At 40.9% G+C, this 25,512-nt stretch overlaps 1 protein-coding gene across 1 annotated transcript; it reads right to left on the bottom strand.

The window, feature by feature from the left end:
* Positions 1 to 22,720: 22,720 nt before the first annotated feature.
* LOC126077535 (splicing factor U2AF 65 kDa subunit-like) lies at positions 22,721 to 24,201 on the bottom strand. Its single transcript, XM_049887062.1, has one exon. The coding sequence runs from the start codon at positions 24,149 to 24,151 to the stop codon at positions 22,736 to 22,738; it is 1,416 nt and encodes a 471-aa protein (XP_049743019.1). The 5' UTR covers positions 24,152 to 24,201; the 3' UTR covers positions 22,721 to 22,735.
* Between the last annotated feature and the right edge of the window lie 1,311 nt (positions 24,202 to 25,512).

Below are 25,512 nucleotides of genomic sequence, written 5' to 3'. Positions count from 1 at the left end.
TGATCATGCTCTCCTCGAACTGGGCGTAGCTGTCGAACACCTGGGTGAACTCCTGCACGGTCATCACGCTCCAGATGGCCTCCTTGTACATGTCCTGAGCCTTCTCAAAGTGGCTGCTGCAGATGTCATAGTCTGCCAGTGAGCATGGTGGGTGTGTGTGATGCGTCCCTGGTCCACCAGACACTGGCAGTAATCTAGCCACAGCCGTGGCATCTTGTCCATGAACACAAAGGCCCTCTCATGGCAGTTGTTGACATCTTCGTAGGCGGGGTCAGCTACATAGCGATGCTTACCCTGGGCCTGCTGCGCTTGCAGATAGCGGTACCAGAGTTTGTAGCTGCAGGACAGCAGCTTGAGCGCCCGCTCCTACAGTTGATTGAGCCTGAATTTCGGCACATTCTTTGAACTCGATGTAGTGGAGCCAGAATGTGACTAAGAATGGGTTCTGCAAGATCTCTTCCTAGGGGAGGTCCTCGTCCTAAAAGACAAGGTCAGGCCGCAGGGGCGTGGAGATGCAAGCCATCAGCCATCACTACCATTTTCCTTTAACTCTCTGTCAGAGGGTAGGCTGCTGGCTCACAGACCGGCCAAAGAATCCAAGATTAGCAGGTAAAATGGGAGGCTGATGAATCCCAAGATTGGCAGACAATACTGGCAGGCCTCTGGCTCATCTCAAGAACGGAGATGGGATGAGAACCAGCGATCCAGAGGGAGAGCCTTAGCTGGAAATCCACTTATATACTGGAGGCAGGCCACACCCATGCCCCCCAAGGAAACACCCTTTCAACTGATTGGCTGCTCATAGCAGATCTCATCAGGAAGATGATTAAATTATATTAAATCTCATTACAGAAGTGATTACATCATTACATGGCTGCCAAGCTACATCATAAACCTAAACCACTGAGAACCACGGCCCAGCCAAGTTGACACACAACCTTAACCATCACATTTGGTAAAGTCAGTTTTCTTCTCCAGTCCTGTGTTAGGTAGTGTTGCTTTGGAAATTAATGGATGGGCAGTGGGCACCGTGTCTGCTTGTCATAAGTGAGTAAGGGTGGTGCACCTGTCCCCATGTCCTCATACTGTCTAACAGCAGGGCCCACCTGGCACCAGCAGCAGCAGTGGCAGCAGCACATAGAGAAGTTCTAGGCAGAGGGAAACTATAAAGTAAACAGATGCCTCACACTGGCAGCCTCGCAGTGGTAGGAGCACGGTGACTATAGAGTAGAAGCCTGCAGTGTGTTCAAACTCTGGTGCAAGCTGGAAGCAAGTCTTTTTTTTCTCCAAGTAACTAGAGACAAATGATTCTGGTAACACAACAACCAAAGTCACCTGGAAAAAGGAAGAGAGGCAAGGGTGGAAGTGTCTGGAGGGAAGCATTTGGGGCATAATAGGTGCTCTCTTGCAAAAATCTGTCGCTGTTGAGTTGATTTCAACTCATAGTGACCCTATAGGACAGAGTAGAACTGCCCCATAGGGTTTCTAAGGAGCGGCTGGTGGAGTCAAACTGCCAGTCTTTGGGTTAGCAGCCATATCTCGTAACCACTATGCTGCCAGGGTGCCAAATAGGTGCTCAGTAAAAGATATTTATCCTTTTTCCCTCCATGATGGCCTGCTTGGTATTTTGACTTGTCTTATAATGTGTATGAGTTCCTACCCACAGTTTATGGGCTTATCCCTATGGAGTTTCCAAAAAAAAAAAAAAATTATCTATTTTACTCACGGCACACCGTTGAGCAGTATAGTAATTAAGCATTTGGCCCCTGACCTTACATTGCCTGGCCTCACCTCTGGGTTATCAGTTTAACTGCTGTGTGGCCTAGGGCAAGTTATTTAATTTCTCTAGACCCCAATTTTCTCATCTATAAACAGGGATAGTAATAGTACCTAATGTATAATATTTTGTGAAGATTCAATTGGAGAATTAATATGATTTGCAGAGTTGTTGCTATATCATAAGTGCTCGGGAAATGTTATCTTTAATTGTAATTATTTCTAAAACACTAGGAATCTCTACCCTCCCCTATGGAGAAGAATGAGGACCCATGTGAGAAAGGATAACACGGCCAGCGATGTCTGACCATTTAATTGATGCTGTGTTCATGGGAAAGAGCTCCAGGCTTTAGCTCAGTGGTTCTTAACCTTGGCTGCACATTAGAATCGCCTGCGGAGCACCTAAAGACCCTAATCCTGCTCCTGGACTAATTAAATCAGAAGATGTAGGGGTGGCATCCAGGCCTCCACCATTTTTAAAGCTTTCCAGGTTATTCTAATCCGCAGCCGTGATTGAGAACAATAACACTAGCTCCTAGCTATTCCAGGTGTAGACTCAGGACCAGCAACCTCGGCATCACTTGGGAGCTTGTTAGAAATACTGGCTGTTGCATGACCCCAGCTCCAGATGTACTGAATCGGCCTGCAGTTTTATAAGATCCCCAGGTGGTTCATTCAGGCATTAAAGTTTGAGATGTGTGGCTCTAGCTGGAGGTTTGTAGCAATACTTCTAAGCGCTTGCCCACAGCAGCAAGTAATCTTTTTTTTTTTTTAGCAAAGAGAAATTTATTTTCTCAAAGTCTAGTAGGCTACAACTTCAAATTCAGGGCATCAGCTCCAGGGGAAGGCTTTCTCTGTCATCTCTGGAGGAAGGTCCTTCTCATCAGTCTTCCCCTGGTCGAGGAGCTTCTCAGGTGCAGGGAGCCCAGGTCCAAAGGACGCGTTCTGCTACTGGTGCTCTGTTCTTGGTGGTATGACGTCCCTCCTCTCTGCTAGGTTCCCTTTCCTTTTGTCTCTGGAGCTGTGCAGGCCACACTCCAGGGAAACTCCCTTTACATTGGATCTGGGTATCACCTGTTCAGGGTGTTACAATCCCACCCTAATCCTCTTTAACATAAAATTACAATCACAAAATGGAGGATAACCACAGAATCATGGCCCAGGCAAAATGATACACATCTTTTTGGGGGACATAATTCAGTCCATGACAAAATATTTTTTTTATAATTGTGCTTTAGGTGAAAGTTTACAAATCAAGTCTCTCTTTCACACAAAAACCCACATACAACTTGCTACACACTCCCAATTACTCTCCCTCTAATGATGAGACAGCCCGCTCTCTCACTCCACTCTCTCTTTTCATGTCCATTTCACCAGCTTCTAACCACCTCCACCCTCTCTTCTCCCCTCCAGGCAGGAGATGCCAACATAGTCTCAAGTGTCCACCTGATCCAAGAAGCTCACTCCTCACTAGCATCCCTCTCCAACCCATTGTCCAGTCCAATCCATGTCTGAAGAGTTGGCTTCAGGAATGGTTCCTGTCCTGGGCCAACAGAAGGTCTAGGGACCATGATCACTGGGGTTCTTCTAGTCTCAGTCAGACCATTAAGTCTGCTCTTATGAGAATTTGGGGTTTGCATCCCACTGCTCTCCTGCTCCCTCAGGGGTTCTCTGTTGTGTTCCCTGTCAGAGAGTCATCGGTTGTAGCTGGGCACCATCTAGTTATTCTGGTCTCAGGATGATGTAGTCTCTGGTTCATGTGGCCCTTTCTGTCTCTTGGACTCGTAATTACCCTGTGTCCTTGGTGTTCTTTATTCTCCTTTGATCCAGGTGGGTTGAGACCAATTGATGCATCTTAGATGGCTGCTCGTTAGCATTTAAGACCCCAGACGCCACTCTTCAAAGTGGGATGCAGAATGTTTTCTTAATAGATTTTATTATGCCAATTGACTTAGATGTCCCCTGAAACCATGGCCCCCATACCCCTGCCCCTGCTATGCTGGCCTTCAAAGCATTCAGTTTATTCAGGAAACTTCTTTGCTTTTGGTTTAGTCCACTTGTGCTGACCTCCCCTGTATTGTGTGCTGTCTTTCCCTTCACCTAAAGTAGTTCTTATCTACTATCTAACTAGTGAATGTCCCTCCCCCACCCTCCCCCTCCCTCACTCCCCCCACCCTACCCTCCCCCCTCGCATAACCACAAAAGAATGTTTTCTTCTTAAACTATTTCTCAAGTGGTCTTCTGCAATATTTGTCCTTTTGCATCTGACTAATTTCACTCAGCATAATGCCTTCCAGGTTCCTCCATGTTGTGAAATGTTTCACAGATTCATCACTGTTCTTTATTGATGCGTAGTATTCCATTGTGTGAATATACCATAATTTACTTATCCATTCATCTGTTGATGGGCACCTTGGTTCCTTCCATCTTTTTGCTATTGTAAACAGTGCTACAATAAACATGGGTATGCATATATCTGTTCATGTAAAGGCTCCTATTTCTCTAGTATATATTCCAAGGAGTGGGATTGCTGGATTGTATGGTAGTTCCATTTCTAGCTTTTTAAGGAAGTGCCAAATCGATTTCCAAAGTGGTTGTACCGTCTGACATTCCCACCAGCAGTGTGTAAGTGTTCTAGTCTCTCCACAGCCTCTCCAACATTTATTCTTTTAGTTTTTTTGGATTAATGCCAGCCTTGTTGGAGTGAGATGGAATCTCATTGTAGTTTTGATCTGCATTTCTCTAATGGCTAATGATCGTGAACATTTCCTCATATATCTGTTAGCTACCTGAATGTCTTCTTTAGTGAAGTGTCTATTCATATCTTTTGCCCATTTTTTAATTGGGTTATTTGTCTTTTTGCAGTATCATGTAGACTTTAGAGATCAGGTGCTGATCAGAAATGTCATAGCTAAAAACTTTTTCCCAGTCTGTAGGTAGTCTTTTTACGCTTTTGGTAAAGTCTTTGGATGCGCATAGGTGCTTGATTTTTAGGAGCTCCCAGTTACCTAGTTTTTCTTCTACATGCTTTATACTGTCTTGTATACTGTTTATGCCATGTATTGGGGCTCCTAATTTGTCCCTATTTTTTCTTCCATGATCTTTATCATTTTAGATTTTATATTTAGGTTTTTGATCCATTTTGAGTTAGTTTTTGTGCATGGAGTGAGGTATGGGTTTTGTTTCATTTTTTTTGAGATGGATATCCAGTTATGCCAGCACCGTTTGTTAAAAAGACTGTCTTTCCCCCATTTAACTGTTTTGGGGCCTTTGTCAAATATCAGCTGCTCATATATGGATGGATTTATGTCTGGATTCTCAATTCTGTTCCATTGGTTTATGTATCTGTTGTTGTACCAGTACCAGGCTGTTTTGACTACTGTGGCGGTATAATAGGTTCTAGAATCAGGTAAAGTAAGGCATCCCACTTTGTTCTTCTTTTTCAGTAATGCCTTATTTATCCAGGGCCTCTTTCCCTTCCGTACGAAGTTGGTGATTTGTTTCTCCATCTCATTAAAGAATGTCGTTGGGATTTGGATCGCAATCGCATTAAATGTATAGATCACTTTTGGTAGAATAGACATTTTTATGTTAAGTCTTCTTATCCATGAGCAAGGTATGTTCTTCCACTTATGTAAGTCTCTTTTGGTTTCTTGCAGAAGTGTACTGTAGTTTTCTTTGTATAAGTCTTTTACATCTCTGGTAAGATTTATTCCTAAGTATTTTATCTTCTTGGGGGCTACTGTAAATGGCATTGATTTGGTGATTTCCTCTTCGATGTTCTTTTTGTTGGTGTAGAGGAATCCCACTGATTTTTGTATGTTTATCTTGTATCCCAATACTCTGCTGAACTCTTCTATTAGTTTCAGTAGTTTTCTGGAGGATTCCTTAGGGTTTTCTGTGTATAAGATCATGTCATCTGCAAATAGAGATAATTTTACTTCTTCCTTGCCAATCCGAATGCCCTTTATTTCTTTATCTAGCCTAATTGCTCTGGCTAGGACTTCCAGCACAATGTTGAATAAGAGTGGTGATAAAGGGCATCCTTGTCTAGTTCCTGATCTCAGTGGGAATGTTTTCATGCTCTCTCCATTTAGGGTGATGTTGGCTGTTGGCTTTGTATAAATGCCCTTTATTATGTTGAGGAATTTCCCTTCTATTCCTATTTTGCTGAGAGTTTTTATCATGAATGAGTGTTGAACTTTGTCAAATGTCTTTTCTGCCTCAATTGATAAAATCATGTGATTCTTGTCTTTTGTTTTATTTATGTGGTGGATTACATTAATTGTTTTTCTAATGTCGAACCATCCCTGCATACCTGGTATGAATCCCACTTAGTCATGGTGAATTATTTTTTTGATATGTTGTTGAATTCTATTGGCTAGAATTCTGTTGAGGATTTTTGAATCTACATTCATAAGGGATATAGGTCTAGAATTTTCTTTTCTTGGGTGTCTTTACCTGGTTTTGGTATCAGGGATATGCTGGGTTCATAGAATGAGTTTGGGAATATTCCGTCCTTGTCCATGCTCTGAAATACCTTTAGTAGTAGTCCTGTTAACTCTTCTCTGAAAGTTTGGTAGAACTCTGCAGTGAAGCTGTCCGGACCAGGGCTGTTTTTGTTGGGAGTTTTTTGATTACCTTTTCAATCTCTTCTTTTGTTATGGGTCTATTTAGTTGTTCTACCTCTGTTTGTGTTAGTTTAGGTAGGTAGTGTGTTTCTAGGAATTCATCCATTTCTTCTAGGTTTTCAAATTTGAGTATAGTTTTTCATCGTAATCTGATATGATTCTTTTAAGTTCAGTTGGGTCTGTAGTAATATCGCCCCTCTCATTTCTTATACGGGTTATTTGCTTCCTCTCCTGTTTTTCTTTTGTGAGTTTGGCCAGTTGTTTATCAATTTTGTTGATTTTTTCAAAAAACCAGCTTTTGGTCTTGTTAATTCTTTCAATTGTTTTTCCTGTTTTCTATTTCATTTTTTTTATTTCAGCTCTAATTTTTATTATTTGTTTTCTTTCGGTGTCCGTGGGTCTCTTTTGTTGCTCTCTTCCTATTTGTTCAAGGTGTAGGGATAATTCTTTGATTTTGGCCCTTTCTCCTTTTTGGCTGTCTGCATTTATTGATATAAATTGGCCTCTGAGCACTGCTTTTGCTGTGTTCCAAAAGTTCTGATAGGAAGTGTTTTCATTCTCATTGGATTCTCTGAATTTCTTTATTCCATCCTTAATGTCTTCTATAATCCAGTCTTTTTTGAGCAGGGTATTGTTCAGTTTCCAAGTGTTTGATTTCTTTTCCCGTTATTGATTTCCACTTTTATGGCCTTATGGTCAGAGACGATGCTTTGTAATATTTCAATGTTTTGGATTCTGCTAAGGCTTGCTTTATGACCTATGTCATATGTGGTCTATTCTAGAGAATGTTCCATGTGCACTAGAAAAGAAAGTATACTTGGTTGCTGTTGGGTGGAGTGTTCTGTATGTCTACAAGGTCAAGTTGGTTGATTGTGGCATTTAGATCTTCCGTGTCTTTATTGAGCTTCTTTCTGGATGTCCTGCCTTCACCGAACCTGGTGTGTTGAAGTTTGATAGAGTTTGTTTTATGTATCTTGCAGCCCTGTCATTGGGTGCATAAATATTTAATATGGTTATATCTTCTTGGTGTATTGTCCCTTTAATCATTATATAGTGTCCTTCCTTATCCTTTCTGATGGATTTAACTTTAAAGTCTATTTTATCAGAAATTAATATTGCCACTCCTGCTCTTTTTTGATTGTTGTTTGCTTGATATATATTTTTTCCATCCTTTGAGTTTTAGTTTGTTTGTGTCTCTAAGTCTAAGGTATGTCTCTTGTAGGCAGTATATAGATAGATCTTGTTTTTTAATCCATTCTGCCACTCTCTGTTTCTTTATTGGTGCATTTAGTCCATTTACATTCAGGGTAATTATGGATAGGTATGAATTTAGTGCTATCATTTTGACATCTTTTTTTGTGTGTTGACAGTTTCTTTTTCCCACTTGATTTTATGTGCTGAGTAGATTTTCTTTATATATTGTCCTTTCCTCATATTTGTTGTTGTTAATTTTGTTTCTGCTGAGTCTGTATTTTTCCCTTGTATTTTCTTTTGATGAGTAGGATAGTTTGTCTCCTTTGTGGTTACCTTATTATGTACTCCTATTTTTCTAAATTTAAAATTAACTTTTCTTTCTTTGTATCACCGTATCTTCCTCTCCGTATGGAAGGTGTATGATTACATTTCCTAGTCCCTCTTTATTATTTTAATGTTGTCTTCTTTTATATAGTAACATGGCCGTTACCCTGTTTTGGGCTTTGTTTTTTTTGATTTCCCTGTCTGGGTTGACTTCTGGTTGCTCTGTCCATTGTTCTAGTCTTGGGTTGATACCTGATATTATTGATTTTCTAACCAAAGAACTCCCTTTAGTATTTCTTGTAGTTTTGGTTTAGTTTTTACAAATTCCCTCAATTTGTGTTTATCTGGAAATGTCTTAATTTCACCTTGATATTTAAGAGACAGTTTTGCTGGATATATGATTCTTGGCAGGCAATTTTTTTCCTTCAATTTTTTAAATATGTCATCCCATTGCCTCCTTGTCTGCATGGTTTCTGCTGAGTAGTCTCGGCTTATTCTTATTGGCTGTCTTTTGTAGGTGACTTTTCATTTATCCCTCACTGCTCTTATAATTATCTTTGGTTTTGGCAAGTTTGATTATAATATGTCTTGGTGATTTCTTTTAACATCTACCTTATGTGGAGTTCGATGAGCATCTTGGATAGATATCTTCTCATCTTTCACAATATCAGGGAAGTTTTCTGCCAACAAATCTTCAACAATTTTCTCTGTGTTTTCTGTTATCTCTCCCTGTTCTGGTACCCCAATAACTCGTAGATTATTTCTCTTGATAGAGTCCCACATGATTCTTAAGGTTTCTTCATTTTTTTAAATTCTCTTATTTGAGTTTTCTTGAAATATATTAGTGCCAAATGATTTATCTTCAAGTTCAGAAATTCTGACTTCTACTTCCTCAGTTTTGCTCCTCTGACTTTCTATTGAGTTGTCTAATTCTGTAATTTTATTGTTAATATTCTGAATTTCTGATTGCTGTCTGTCTATGGATTTTTCCAGCTTATTAAACTTTTCATTACGTTCCTGAATAATCTTTCTTATTTCTCCAGTTGCTTTATCTGTGTGTTCCTTGGCTTGTTCTGCATATCACCTCATTTCCTTCCTGATGTCTTGAAGGGTTCTGTATATTAAACTTTTGTATTCTGCATCTGGTAATTCCAGGAATGCATTTTCATCTAGAAGATCCCTGGGTTCTTCATTTTGAGAGCCTGTTGAGGTGATCATGGTCTGTTTCTTTATGTGATTTGATATTGACTGTTGTCTCTGAGCCATCTATAAGCTATTATATTCGTTTATACTTGCTTACTCTGTTGGAGCTGCTCGCTTTGTTTTGGTATAGCCCTATGGGTTGCTTGAGTGAGCTCGCTTGATTATTTTCGCCTTTGGAGCTCTGGTGTCCTGTCCCCAGCTGGTTAGAGCTGTTATCAGGTATATCCGTCTAGGAGTCCATTCACTTTTCTTATATGAATTCAGCTCAGGTGTCTAGGTAGCTGATCATCAAGTGTGTGGTACAGGATCTGTCCTACAGTCTTAGAGGGGCAGGGGTGATTGGCGTATATACTAGTATCTGATTGCAGCAGGGGGTCATGCTCTGAACAGGTAGGGGGCTGAGAACCGACCCCCGAGTGTCTCTGAAGAAAACGTGTCTCTGTTTCCCAGAGCGTGCTGGTGGGTGGGTTCTGCAGGGGGACCACGGGCACCCAAAGTTTTTGGTTGTAAGGACTAGGAGGAACCAGTTGTCTTTGGACCCCTGTCGCAGGTGGCTGGGTGACCTGAGTGGAGCTTCCAGTCTTTTGGTCTCTGATGTGGGTAGGTGAGGACTTTGTTTAATAGGTGAAGCAATATCAAACCTCAAACACCCACCTCTCCACCGCACAGGTGAAATGGTTGGGGTCTGCCAACAAGGGCCTATTCTCCTGAAACAGGCCCACACAGGTGCATGGAGAAGGGAAAGTTGCTCAAGGCCCATGGATGGTTTATACCTGGACAGGATCCGCTTCTGTCCTGAGCTCCCCTGGTTAATGGAGGTAGCAAATTATCTTTCACCCCCAGTTGCAAATTTTTTCCTTCCCCAAGGCTGGGAGGATGGCTCTAGGTGCCCACCAGGGTCTATCTCAGGCCCAGGGATTCAGCCGCTGAGGCCAGCTTGGGGGTGGGGGGTGGGGCGCGATAAAATATACACAAGTACTTAGCTTTTGCTGAGAGCGCCCTTCTCCTCAGTTTCTGGAGGTGTGAGTGGGCTGTGTGGCTGGCTTCTTCTCCCTGAGGAAACTGTGGCTGAACACTAGGACTAGCCCACAATCGCCGCCACCACCACTCCGGGAATGGTGCCTGAGGGCTCCCCGTGATTCAGGTCCGGTAACTCCTCTCCACTTCTGAACAGTCTCTTCCTTCCCCTGCCCCTTAGTTCGTTGTCTAAGCTTGCCTTTGATGCTCAGGGCTCCTAGCTTGTCACAAATATACTCGTTTCACTTGTTTTTTCGGGTCTTTGTAGTAAAGAGGGCTCGCTGGAAGCGTCTGTCTATTCCGCCATCTTGGCTCCACCTCCCAGCAGCAAGTAATCTTACCGGCTTCAGAAATCTTCTGGTGATAATTTCTTTCTGCTTTTTGCTGGCCAGCAGCTCCCAGTAATATTTCCTATCCCACCATTTGCGCCTCCTCAGTAGCGCAGTTCCATCTTTCTCTGACAGCAACCCCTCTAGAGGGCAGTGCCACACAGCTCTTTGAAGGAACTTGTTTAAGGACCTGTTGCATGTCATTAACAAAACAATGTCAGTTTGTTAGTTGTCTCCTCAACTTCTTTTGCTCTTTAGTCTGTAAGGACATAAGCTCATTGGCACCCTTTGGCTTAGGGAGACATCATGAACTCCTAGCAAAGGCATCTAAAGAGTTGCTGTGTAGAGTCCAATACTCCATTAGGCAGTCTCTGGATTCTGGTAACTAAGCAGAGGATCTTGTAAGACTTCCCATCTCTTAATAGAAATAAATAGGCCAAAAATGTCCTAGAAGCAGGTCTGGACATTCTTGTATTGGTATAGGCTTATTTACAATGCAGTAACAAATAACTGCAAGACCTAATTTGCTGCATTCAGGATTTGTTTGCTGCCAACAGCGGCAGAGGAATCTGGTCATCATAGTCACTCAGGTTCCCAGGACAACTGAGATGAAATCTCAACATGTTTCATCCATTGCTGTGGCAGGGAAAAGGAAATTTCAGAGTCTAATACTGAAAATGAATTTTTTTTTTTTTTTTTTGTCTAGTAGAGATGCCTTTGGCTTCTACATCATTTCACTGCCCTAGCAGGCTATAGGACTAACTTCAAAAAATGAGCAGAAGTGAACTCTTATTATGGCCTTGTAAGAAAAGAAAAATCAGATTTGGATGGAGTACTTTTTTTAGTCCCCCCTTTTCTGTTTCTTTTGAATGCTTTGTTACACTTAAAAAGAAATTTTCATGTCTAAATGGTGCCCTAATAAAATAACCATAGTTTAATCTCCTATCCCTTTGTCTCTCCCACCCCCCAACTCTCATGATGTTGATATTTTTTAGACTTTTAATTCCGGGTTATGACAGATACATTTGCTCTTTTTTTTCTTGGTCTTAGTTACTTATTCTAAAGATAAAACCATTGCTAAATACAATATGTTAAGTATAATATTTTCTCATCACTTCATTTGTATTTGAATCATCTCTTCTTGAAGTACTTTGAAAACAATTTTCAGTAAGGGTCTTGTGGTAAAACTTCTAATGCTTTATATGCCTAAAAATATTTTTATTATACTCTTACAGTTGAATGAAAGTTTGACTGGATATACAATTCTAAGTTCAAATTACATTTTTTTTAATTCTTTGAGAAGACACCATTGTCTTCTTGCTTACACTGTTGGAAGTTTGACAGATATTTGATATTCATTTCTTTGTATGTAATCTGCTCCTTCTCTATCAGCTCTTAGAATTTCATCTTTGAGTTCTTAAGTTTTACTACAATTTTGTCTATTTGTGGGTTTTCCCTATCATCATCTTTGTCATTCTATGATCTCTTCGTTCTGAAGTCCTTCATCTTTTTTTTTTTTAATTCCAGGAAATTTTTATTATTTCTTCAAATGTGATCACCTCTCCATTTTTATTTCTCCCTTTATCTGTGATTTCCATTATCCAGATATTAGTGCTTCTACATTTAAAAAGTAATAATAATTATCTTTTCTTTCTGGGGGAGCTCCTCTACCTAATCTTCCAATTTTCTGATTTGTTCCTTGGCTGTATCCACTCTGCTATCTAGCCCATCTATTGTGTCCTTTACTTCAACTATCTTTAAGGAGTCCTGGTGGTGCAATGGTTAAGTGCTTGACTGCTAACCAAAAGGTTGGTGGTTCGAACCCACCAGCCACTGCACAGAACAGACTTGGCAATCTGCTCCCATAAAGATTTCAGCCTAGGAAACCCCATGCCCTAGTTCTACTCTGTCTTTTAGGGTCACTATGAGTTGGAATCAACTTAATGCACACAACAACAGCATGCTTTTATGCCTGATAATTGTATATGATTCTCCTCTATGTTTCTTTGTTCTTGTTTCATATTAGTTATATGTCCTCTTATCTCTTCTAACATGTGTTTTAGTCTAATTTTCAATTCTTGGTCCCTCTGTTTTAATATTTCTGCTTCTGAAAGAAATTGAACTTTATTGTGTCATTTTTCTTTTGAAATAGCTATGCTTCTCAAAAGTCTTGTTATTTTAGCTTGTAAATTTATTTTCCCCCAGAGGTACGGACTACTCTGCCAGACAATGTGTTTGGAGATGGCAGACCTTAGCCCTTGTCTAACCCAATGAGCTCAGAATGTGCATGTTTCGGGGTGGGATGGTATGGCTGAGCTCTAAAGTGGAGATCCTAAACTACCAGAAAGCTACAGTCAATAACTTCTCATCTCACAAAACAATTCTTCAGGTTGTTGGGACTCTGTCTTTTGCAAGAAGAGACTCATTAGATTGTATTTTGTCAGCTCTGGAGGTTTGGTGAGGACCTTGGTAACTGCATGGAGTTAGTTAGCCTGCAGTTGTATTTCTCAGCTCCTTTCAAGCAGAGAATTTTTGTGGTGCCCTGATTTTACTCCTAAGAAAACTAGAACCAGAGAGTGACTTGCTGCGGGTATTGGGGAAGATAATATTGGTCCTGTAGTAAAGGGAGGGAAGAAGCAAGAACAGAACACTAACAGTGTAGGCTTCTCCTGCCCAGCCTGGCTGCCTCCCACTCAGACCAAGGCCATTCCCCACTCTAGTCATCCCAGTTTTCTGTTTCCTAGTGTTTTTCTACAATGGTTCCTCTGGTGTTGACAGTGAGAGGAAGACAGCAGCCCTGCTAATTCAGCACCTTGATTTGAATCTGACATTAAGTCTATTTATGTAACTGCTTTATTTTAATACGTATTATCTTTCTATACAGAGTCCGTAGCCCAATATTTCTTCATTTTAAATATTAATAATGAGCTAAAGGGGGCAGAGTGGTTAAGATCTCCACTGCTAACCAAAAGGTTGGCAGTTCAAATCCACCAGCCACTCCTTGGAAATCCTATGGGGCAGTCCTACTCTGTCCTATAAGGTTGCTATAATTCGAATCAACTTGACAGCAATGGGTTTGGTTTTTTGGTTTTAAGATTATACCAATATAAAAATGAGTATTAAGACATTAAAATCACTTACGTTAAGTAAAGTTTAACAGCTCAGAATTATTAATCCAAAATAAGTACTACTAAGGTCCTGGGTGGCACAAATGACTTGCGCTTAGCTGGTAACCAAAGGATTGGTCGTTCAAACCCACTCAGTGGCACCACAGAAGAAACAGGCCTGGTAATCCGCTTTCATAAAGATTACAGCCTGGAAAGCCCTATGGAACGATTCTAGTCTGTAACACATGGGGTCTCCATCAGTCACAAAAACAACAACAGCAAAAACAATAGCAAAATCACCACTCTCTAGTAGTAATTGGCACCAATTGTCAGTTTGTCATAGTGTGGTGGCTTGCATGTTGCCTTGATTTTATTTGGGAAGCTATGCCACTGGTATTTCAAATACCAGCAGGGTCATCCATGGTGGACAGGTTTCAAACAATGTATTGCATTGGGTAAACCTACAAAAAACCTCTTTAAAGTGTTAAAAAGCAGTCACTTGAAAACTAAAGTGCACCTGACCCAAGCCATGATATTTTTAATTGCCTCGTATGCATGACAAAGCTGAACAAGGAATAAGGAAGACGAAGAATTGATGCCTTTGAATTATGGTTTTGGCAAAGAATATGGACATATACCATGGACTGCCAGAAGAACAAACAAATCTGTCTTGGAGGAAGTACAGCCAGAACCCTCTTTAGAAGTGAGGTTGGTGAGACTTTGTCTCACATACTTGGGACAAGTTATCAGGAGGAGCAGTCCCTAGAGAAGGACATCACACTTGGTAAAGTAGAGCGTCAGGGAAAAAGAAGAAGACCATTGATGAGATGGATTGACACAGTGGCTGCAACAATGGGCTCAAACTTGGCAATGACTGTGAGGATGGTGTAGGACTGAGCAGTGTTTTGTTCTGTTGTACACATGGTTGCCATGAATAGGAACTGACTCGATGGTATCTAACAACAACGTAATAATTTGTTTTTTCCAATGAGTAGACTGAAGTCCCAGTGAGTCTAAAATGAAAAATAAAACTCATACAAGGGGGCCAAACAGACAAAGAAAAATCATAACAAGCAGATTCTATAATAAACGAAGTACAGCTTGTGGGAAACAAGGGCAATTTAAAGAATAGAATTTGAATGGTAAATAAATAATGATAGACTTGGATTTTAACATGATAAAATAAATATTCATGAGTCACACTTATATAAACAAATAACTGAATAAATAAATGAGGGAGAAGGAACAAATCTTCCTTACAGGATAATTCCAATTAATAAATGTTCAAGAAATGCAGAAAACAGAAAATCACCATGAGAACACCACAGTAAAAATTGCTGCAAGCAAGATCCACCGATGGATGTGAAAATTAGTAGATGAAAATTTATGGAGATAGAGGATATTTTCTGTGATGTATTATATTATGTCCCCCCCAAAACATGTGTTAGAATTCTAACCCCCTTTACCTGTGGATATAATCTTGTTTGGAAATAGTTTCCAAACCTAAACCTAATCACTCCTAAATTCTAAGAAGAGCAGATTAGACACAGAGATACACACATGGGGCACAGGAGGAGACAGATGCCATGTGAGGAAGCCTCTATGAGTCAAGGAACAAAGGAATCCCCAGGACTACATGCAAGGAAGGAATCAACCTGCCCTGACGTAGAGTTTTAGCCTCCAGAACTTTGAGAAAATAAATTTCTGCTCTTCGGAACCACCCACTTGTAGTATTTGTGTTATGGCAGCACTAGGTAACTAAGATATTTGTATAATCTCAAAGTATCTCCTTCAAAAATATGTGTGTGTTACAAAGGGGAAAGTGGTAACTTTATACTAGACAAAACTGTCAGAAACCACCATAACCAAGTGATCAAGATTAACGTCATCAGTCATAAGACATGTCAACATCACGGAGCTCCTGATAAGTGAAAAATGCCACCTCTTTGGCATTCTTCCCAATAATGCATAACCTCAATCAAACCTGGAGAAACATCAGATGAACCCGAATGGAGGAACATTCTACATTATAAAACTGTCTAGGTCATAAAAGACAAGAAAAGATTTAGGGAGTGTCACCGATTGAAGAAGACTAAGGAGACATGACAGCTAAATGCAATGGGAGATTCTGGATTGAATCCTGGACTAGAAAAAGGACATTATTGGAAAAATTGTAAAATCTAAATAAATTCTATAGTTTAATTAAATCATACCAATTGTTTTGTGGTTGCCCCTCAGAGGACACAACTGAACCCCCACCCAACATTGGTTTGCATGTTGAGGCTAATGATGCCACACACACCAAAAGGGTATAAAAGGGTTTATTCCTCTCATAATGAGGCTTTTGGGGGAAGGCAGGACAAGCACTCAAGCCAGTGGGAAATGAGTAAAAGGAGAGGCAAGTGGCTTTGGTGGTTTTTACAGTGGCTAGGAAAAAAAAAAAAAATTTTTTTTTTTTTAGGGAATGGGGCTTGGTGAAGATTCCTTTGCGTGTGGGCAAGAGCTCGTGTGTGATTTAAACTTCCCATGTCACCAAAGGAGGATGCACCCAGACATTCTTATCAGCTTGCCCAGATGTGGGGCAAGAGGGAAAGCGGGAGGGGTGGGTTTGAAAGTTACCAGATTCACACATCAGAATTGGAGTCAGACTCTTAAATATACAAATGTTCACTTCTTAGTGTTGATAACTGTATTATAACTATTTAAGATGTTAACATTTGAGGAAACTAGGTGGAGAATAAGGAGTCCCAGCATGTTGCAAACAGTTACCAAGTTCTACTGCTAACCAAAACGTTGGAGGTTCGAGTCCATCCAGAGGTGCCTCTGAAGAGAGGTCTGATGATCTGCCTCTGAAAAATCAGCCACTGGAGATCTCATGGAGCACAGTTCTACTCTGACAACACGGCATTGCCATGAGTCAGAATCAACTCTACAGCAACTGGGGGGAAAACCTAAGAATGACCTGAAAATTTCTCTACTATTATTGAAACTCCTGTATAAATCAAATATTATCTCAAAATGAAAAAATAAGAGTTCATTTAGTGAAACTTCTATGTCTGATAATATGAACTTGATGTCATAAAAAAAAAACTTATGAACCTAAACACTAAGAAATTCTGAATTGCATAAAGCAAAAATCAAGAGTGAAAAATGAAAATCTCCAGAGGCAGAAAAAATGGAAAGTGGTAAGCCACTTTTTGTGGCATTTGCTAACCCTTACGTGTTAGTTTTCTGTTGCTGCTGTAACAAATTACCACAAACTTGGTTGTTTAAAACAACACAAACGTATTATCTTACAGTTCTGTAAGTCAGAAGTCTAATACCGATTTCACTGGGCTAAAATCAAAGCGTTGTCAGGACTACGGTCCTTTCTGGATGCTCTAGGAGGGATCTGTTTCCTTGCCTTTTCCAGCTTCTAGAATCTGCCCACAATCCTTGGCTCCTGGGCCCCCTTCTCCACCTTCAAAGTCAGCAACCCTTTGACACTTTTTCCGTCATCATATTTCTGTGGCTTTCCACTCTTCTGCCTCCCTTCCCCACTTTTAGGTCTAATTTTTGGCCTAAATTCATGATAGTCTCCTTGTTTTAAGGTGAGATGATTAGCAACCTTAATTCCATCTACAAACTTAATTCTCCACTATGTATAAAGTAATATATTCACAGGTTCTGAGGATTAGGATGTGAACACCTCTAGGGAGCCATTATCCTACCCAGCATGCTTTATAATTAAACATGAGTTGTAATGGCTGTGAGGGAGAAATAAGACCTTCGGCCCACACAAGGTACGCAGTTGAAACTCAGTGCTTGCGTAAAGCCAGGACCTTTAAGTACAAGACTTTCGGAGTAAAACTGTGGACTAGAAAAGTGTTTGCCCCCGGCATATGGACTTTTTTTCTATTAACTTTTTATATTTTGACTTAAGATTTATGGAAAATTTGCAAAGGAGTATAAAACATTCTCATATTCCCTTCACCCAGATTCCCAAACATTAACATTTTACTATATTTGCATTTTCAATGTGTACAAGTATTTTTTTTTCCTGATATATAGCATGAAAGCGAGTTAGACATGATGCTCCTTTTGTACTAAAATTGCATGTGTAAAACAAGGTCATTTTCTTATTAACCAAGGTACAATTATAAAATCAGGAAATTAATATTGATGCAATACTCTAACCCACAGACCTCACTAAGATTTCATGAATTGTCCCAATAAGGTCCTTTATAGAAATTCTGGATCTTGTGTTGCACACTATTGTCATGTCTCTTTAATCTCTGAAAGTTTGGAACTTTTTTTTTGTCTTTGTCATTCATGCTATTGACATTTTTGAAAAGTAGAGGCCTTTAGTTTGTAAAATGTTCCTCAGTTTGGATTTGTCTGATGGCTCCTCACAATTTGACTCAGGTTTTAAATATATATATGTTTTGACAGAAATAGTACAGAAAGGATGTTATATGATGTTGATCTGCCCCATTATTAGTGGCAATTTAACTTTCATCCTTTGTTGTCTATCAAATCTCTCCATTGTATAGTTACTATTTTTCCATTTGAAAATAAGCATTTTAAGTGGAGATACTCTGAGACTATGTAGTTTTACTCATTAAACTTTTGCCCAATATTTTTAGCATCCATTAATTACAGATGGCGTACAGATGTAGTGGTTAACAGCTTGGCTGCTAACCAAAAGATCAACAGTTCAAATCCATCAGCCGCACTGTGGAAACCCTATGGGGCAGTTCTACTCCATCCTATAGGGTCCCTATGAGTCGGAACTGACTTAACTGCACACAACAATAATTAACTGTTTGAATTGTTATTATAGTTGCCAAAAGGTAATTTTTCTAATTTTACCATTCTTTCTACATTTATAAGCTGGGTGTCTACTACAAGGAAGGACTTCTCACTTCCCCCATATATTTATTAATCAATATCTGTATGAATTCATGAATTCTTATATTCAATGGGCTGTAATACTTTATTATCATTGCATATTTTGATATCCAAATCATCCTAGATTTGGTTAGTGGGGGTCACTTCAAGCTGGCTCTTGTGGCAAAGGGAAATTTTTCAGGAAAACTGTGTTTTGGCCTAAAATTAGGGTGAAAAATAAAAATACAATCTCCCCTGACAAATCATATGCAGAGCTCTGACTCACGTAACATTGGGTTTTAAATTTCTGATTCATGGTTCAAAAACTCTCAACATGAGAAATTACTTTTAAGTGAATCTGGTTTGGTGGTGCCTGCTGGTGCCTGCCAGATGCAAAAGGACACTCATTTTGAAGGGACATACTCCAACCCTTGTACCACGTAGGATTTTATCTTAAGCATAAGTTGAGAAATACTCAGGTCTGACATGCATAAACTCATTTAGTTAATTACAAGGTAGTCATGGCAAGGCACATAAGTATGACCTCACATTAGTCATTTAGAATATGGAGAATCAGAATTAACAATTACAATCACAAAGTTAGTTCAATGGTTAGAGTCCAAATCTTTAGACTTCAGGCTTTAACAAGTAGTCTTGGGAGGAAGGTTTGACCATGCATTGAACTATGGGGAGGACTCTCGTAGTTAGGGTCTGATGTCAGCATTAGCAGACAGAAGCTCAGTCCAGAGTCTCAGTCTTTGGAAAGACCTGATTCTAGAGGGAGGTTCTATCTCTGCCTTCTCTCACTGAGTGAGCAGAAAAACAACAGTTTGTATATGAAACTCTCATCTTGGCTTCACACGATAAGGGCCAGGGTGATGTCAAAGACTAGTATGTTATGTCTTCTCTCCAGGATTACAGTTTAGCTAAATGTCACATCTTCTCTTCAAGGTTAGAAATTAACGGAGGTTATTTAGACTTATGTCTCAAGGATAGTTTACAAAGATTAACTCTGTCACAACATGCTGAGTCAGTCAACTCAAAGGTTGTTTACATTCTTCACATATTTCACATGCTTCTATCTCTAAGTTTAGAAATTTTCTACTTCTAAGGCACATAAGTTATGCATCTGTGGCTTAAAATCATTACAGAAGATAACAATGTCACATATGATTTAAGAGTATTACAAAATCATATGTGATTTGAAAACATTATAAAAAGCATACATAACTGTCATGGATTGAATTATGTTCCCCTAAAAATGTGTCTATCCATTTTGCTGGGACACGATTCCCAGTATTGTGTCATTTTCCTATATGTTGTAAATCCTGCATTTATGATGGTGCCCTAACGATTAACAGCTATGGTGCTAACCAAAAGGTGGGCAGTTTGAATACACCAGGCGCTCCTTGGAAACTCTATGGGGCAGTTCTACTCTCTCTTATAGGGTCCTATAAGTCAGAATCCACTTGGCAATGGGTTTTATGATGTTAATGAGGGAGGATGGGCAGCAGTTGTGTTAGTGAGGCAGAACTCAGTCTACAAGGTTGGATTGGGTGTTGAGGCAATCTCCTGAGATACAAAAGAGAGAAGCGAGCAGAGAGACAGGTGGACCTCATACCACCAAGAAAGCAGTGCCGGGAGCAGAGCATGTCCTTTGTACCTGGGGTCCCTATACAGATAAGCTCCCAGTCTGGGGGAAGACTGATGAGAAACCTGACAGAGAAAAAAAGCCTTCCTCTGGAACTGACGCCCTGACTTTGGACTTTTAGCCTATTTTATTGTAAGGAAATAAACTTCTCTTTGTTAAAGCCATTCACTTGTGGTATATTTGTTATAGCAGAACTAGATGACTAAGACAATAACACCCTGCAGGATTCTCAAACAAATAAGGATCAGCAAAATATGATTTCGTAGCCTGAAGTTGCAAAAACACAGGAACAAGAACCATGATCAAAAAATGGTAGAAACAACAACCAACAGAATTAGATTCCTGCTCCACTCCCAGGACTATAGATATCGGAATTATCAACCACAGACTAAAAATTATGTTTAAGTGTTTAAAGAAGTAAAAGAGAAACTGAAAAAGATGGTCAAGGAATACATCAGTACAAAAAATGCCAGAGAGCTTTGAAAACGATCCCAGTAGAACCCTTGTTGTTGTTAGGTGCCATCAAGTCGGTTCCGACTCATAGCGACCCTTTGTACAAAAGAAACACTGATCGGTCCTGCGCCATCCTCACACTCCTTGTTGTGCTTGAGCCCATTGTTACAGCCACTGTGTCAATCCATCTCATTGAGGGCCGCCTTTTTTTTCACTGAACCTCTACCAAGCATGACGTCCTTCTTCAGGGACTGGTTCTGCCTGTTAACATGTCCAAAGTATGTGAGATGAAGTTTCGCCATCCTCACTTCTAAGGAGCATTCTAGCTGTACTTCTTCCCAATACAGATTTGTTCATTCTTTTAGCAGTCCATAGTATATACAACATTCTTCGCCAACACACCATAACTCAAAGGCATCAATCCTTCTTCAGTCTTCCTTATTCATTATCCAGCTTTCGTATGCATATGAGGTGACTGAAAACACTATGGCTTGGATCAGGCTCACTTTAGTCGTTGAAGTGATACCTTTGCTTAGGAGTGAAAACTGTTAGAGGTAAAAAAAAAAGAAAATTGAAATTATAACCTCAGTAGCTGACTGAACTAGATTAGGCATACCTGAACAAATAAGAAACCAGGAAAAATTCTTAGGCCACTCAAGAAATGGATTCAAAAATATTAAAGTCCGAGGCATTTAAATTATAATGAGAAGTTTTAACATATTTATAATTGGAATTTCATATAATTTTGGAGTGTCATTTAATTGTAGTATCAATAGGACAGAATAGAGAATGAGAAAGAGACAATATTAAAAGAGAGAACTGAGAAATATCCCCCTCCCAGAAAAAAGATGTAAAGATATGAATCCATCAGATTGGAAGAACAATGCTCAAACAAAATAAATAAAAATAAGTCCTCACCTAGACAAATCAGTAAAATTGTTGAACACTAAGACAAAGAGATCAAAAGGTAGTCACAGAATTTTCTGCAAAGAAGTATTTTAAATAATATCTAACTTTTATTGATTGCTTGCTGTATTACGCATAGTTCTAACTGATTTACAAGTATTATACCCACTTCTCACTTATCAACATGGTTAGGTTCCAAAGACCAGGGTGTTATGCAAAAATGAAGGAAGGATGACCACATCAGATCACAAAATGAAGGATGACATAATTACATAACTGCCAAATTGCATCATTCTGTAACTGCTAAACTACTGAGAATCATGGCCCAGCCAAGCTGACACATAACCTTAACCATCACAGCCAGCGTTACTCTCACCTTGCACCTTGGCATTAGTTACTGTCAGACAGTCGTCGTTATCACACAAAATAGTGGGAATAGTAGATTTTTTACTATTGTTGTAAACGTGAAACATCAGATGAGATACTTCATAAGCAAGGAATAGGTGTACGTATTTAATCCTTTAAACAACACAATGAGATATGATTATTTTATTTTTTAGATGTCAAAACTGAGGATAAGAAAAATGCTCAACTTTACAGTTTGTTGATGACGAGAAAAGGATTAAAATTCCAGCAGTCTGGGTCAAGATACTATATACTCTTAGGCATCATGCTACACTCTATGCTTTCTTTTTTTTTTTTTTAAGTAAAATACAACAAAACGTTTAACAAGCAAATGCATCTTAGCAAATATGAAACTGCCACAGAGTAGGGGGGGACAGGGGCCATGGGTTGGAAGTAAGTTCGAGGGAGATTAAAAGAGGCGAAAATCAACTACATAAGAAACCAAGGAGGGACTAGAGAGGGCCAGAGGCCCAGAGGGCAGGAGCTGTGGTCCTGGAAAGGGAGAGGGCTGGGCACTGGGGGCCAGACAACAAAGTTAGCAACAGTTTGGCCATAAAATATAAACATGCTATGTTCCTACCAAGGGGGAGAAGAGGGGAAGGTACACCGGAGGGGGAAATGCTGTTTGGGGAGGGGCGTGGGGGTCCTAACCCACCCCGTGTACGCCAGACCCCACCCTGACCCTGCCCTCTGTCTGTGGGCGAGTGTCTGCTGGAACGTGTACCCTTCTCCGTCCTCCCACCCCAACTGCTGCCATTCCAGTTGCTCCTGGCTGTCACTCTTTGCCCATTGTCTTTAGAGGCGGAAAAGAAGGGGGGCTGGTGGGGAGGAAGCCCCCGGCAGCCCTGTCCCTACCTTCCCCGGCTGCCTCTACCAGAAGTCCCGGTGGTGGTAAGAGTCAAGGTCACAGTATTTTGTGACAACCACTCTGCTGGCGAACTTCCGGCCAGTCAGGCCCTGCATGGCTTTCTGGCAGTCAAACACCGTGGTGAACTCCACAAAGATCTTTCCGCAGCCGGGCACCTCCACGCCATCCACGGGCCGGGGGATCTCCATGGACTTGACGAGCCCGTACTTGCTGCACTCCTCGCGCACGTCCTCCATGATCTCCTCGTACTCCTCGTCATCCAGCAGCTCCTCAGGCAGCACCATGTTCATTAGGCACAGCACCTCGGTCGGGTGGCCGCCCATCTGCACCTGGGAACTCCTAAGCCCTGGCACTTGCGGGGTCACCGGCACCTGGTTGATCGTGCTCAGTGTGCCGTTCTTGGCACCGACACTGCCCCGCTGGACAAGCAGTTTCTTGTCCCCCAGCTGCATGCCGTTCAGCCCCGCAGTGGCCTGGTCCGTGTTGTTGATATCCACGTATTCACAGACGGCGTAGCCCTTAGAGAGCCCCGTGGCGCTGTCCTTGACCAGGCTGAAGGCCTTGAGAGGCCCGAATGAGGTCAGCAGCTCCTTTACCTGGTCGTCATTCAGGTAGGTGGGTAAACCTTCGATGAAGAGCTTGTGGTCAGAGTCGGGGACCACAGTGGACGCAACTCCAGCCATGTAGGCAGACAGGTTCTCCGACATGCTGGGCAGCGGCTGGTAGTCGTGAGGCCTGCGGATCTTCAGGGACTGGCCCTGGAAGATGATGCCGTCCAAGGCCATGGCCTGGGTAGTCTCGTCCACTGAGCGGAACTCCAAAAAGGCAAAATTCTTGTCCTGGTTGATCTGCACGGCCAAGATTGGGTTGCCAGGGGCCTGCGTCAGCACCCCCAGGCGCATCTGGATATTGAAGAAGTCCATCATGGCCTCCTCAGTGATGCCGAAGGGGATGTTGCCCACGTAGAGGCGCCGAGCCTTTCGGGTCATCTGGCTGCCGCCCATGGGCACTGGTGTTGGGATCATGGCCAGGCCGTCAGGGGTCATGGTGGGGAGAAAGGCAGTGGCAGGAATCTGACCTGTAGCTTGCATGGCCTTGTACTGCATGGGGGTGATATGCTCAAAGCCCGGGGGTGGCACATCCCAGTACTTGTGGACCTTCCTCTTCCTGTCATGGCGGGCGGGAGGGATCAATCCACCGCGCTCCTCCTCAGCGTCTCTGCTCCAAGGTTTGCTTCGCCGCCGCTGGTCCCGCGGGTCGTTCCTCTGGTCGCGGTTCCGCCTGTCACGGCTCTGGCTCCGGCGCTTACGGTCCCGGTTTCGCGAGTGGCTATGGCTGCGCTTCCGGTGCCGGTTCTCCTCTTCCCGCCCGTGTTTACTCTCCTTGAGCTGCCGCTGAAAGTCGTCGAAGGCCGACATGCTGAGGCGGCTGCGCAGGGCCCCGTGCAGCTCTCCGCTCGCTTAGCCGCCGCCGGTCTCTGTCGGCTTCGGCTACTTCCGCCTCTCGCTTCCACGCTGTGCTATAAAAAGTCTCATGTGATTAGGTCAGGACCACCAGATAATCTGTTCTTAAAATCCACTGTTTCATACAGTGTAACCGAATCACAGCAGTTAAATTTATCAAATTCAGTTCTGGAGAGCCTACGGATCATTTAGCCTGTGCATGGGGTCGAGAATCTTGAAAGCCATCTTAGAATTCTACCTTACCTCCACTTTCGACAGCAATAATAACCAGTCAGAAAGCAATGAAATGATATTTTCAATTGCGGAGAAAAAATTCCTGTCAGCCTGGAATTTTATATCCTGCTAAACGACCATTTGAGGGCAAAATATTTTTTTCAGGCAAAAAAAAAGGCTTACTACAAACAGATTCTCAATAAGAAACTTAGAGATCGTATAACATAATGAAAAAAAATGATTCTAGAGTGAAGGTCTGATTTTCTAAAAGGAATGGTGCAAAGAAATTAGAAAACACATGGCAAATATAAAGAAACATTGAATACATAAAACAATAATAATATCCCAGTCTTGGGAATAGGAAATAAAACAACTAAAATAAAGGACAATAAATCACATAGCATGGAATTGAATCAATACAAGTTAAAGCACTCCAAGACACTTTCAATGTTCAAGAATAGGGTTGAGAGGTTGATTAACTTCAGACTTTAAGTAAGAATTTTAGGACAATTTCTAAAACAAGAGAAACAGAAAAATAGAATGGAGAGTAGAAATAAAATATATAAGAATCCATCCAGAAGATATTGTAGTAGGAAAAAAAAAAAGGCATGAAAAAGAAAGCACACAATAAAATACTAGAAATAAATCCAAGCACAACAGTCATAACTTAAAGAAAATAAACAGTATTTGGAAGTTAAAGATGGGATATAACTAGAAATTCAGAAGAGATTTCAAAATTGTAAGGGAATACAAGTTTGGAAGTAATTTACTTTAAATTTTGAAAACATTGTGTCATTACTTCCTAGATTCTAGTGTTGATCTTGAGAATTGTCAATCTGTTTTAACTACTGATCTGACTGCATGTGCTGTCTGCTTTCTGGAAGTTTAGATTCTTTTGGACTACAGTGTTCTAAAGTTTCACAATGATGTACCCAGGTGTGTTTTATTTTCATTCATTATACTGGGTGCTAGGTTACCTTCAATGTAGAGATTCATATTCTTCTAATCTTGGGGATTTTCTCAAATTATTTAACTGTTTATTTTCTTACATCTGTTTATTTCTATTTCTTCTTTTTGACACACTTATAATTTAGATCTTGGAC

The sequence above is a fragment of the Elephas maximus genome, chromosome 5 (assembly GCF_024166365.1).
Source record: "Elephas maximus indicus isolate mEleMax1 chromosome 5, mEleMax1 primary haplotype, whole genome shotgun sequence".
NCBI classification, from domain to species: Eukaryota; Metazoa; Chordata; class Mammalia; order Proboscidea; family Elephantidae; genus Elephas; species Elephas maximus.
This window is presented reverse-complemented; position numbering and strand designations above follow the sequence as displayed.

Coding starts and splice junctions, on each gene's coding strand:
- LOC126077535 (XM_049887062.1), bottom strand. CDS start 24,151: ATGTCGGCCTTCGACGACTTTCAGCGGCAGCTCAAGGAGAGTAAACAC.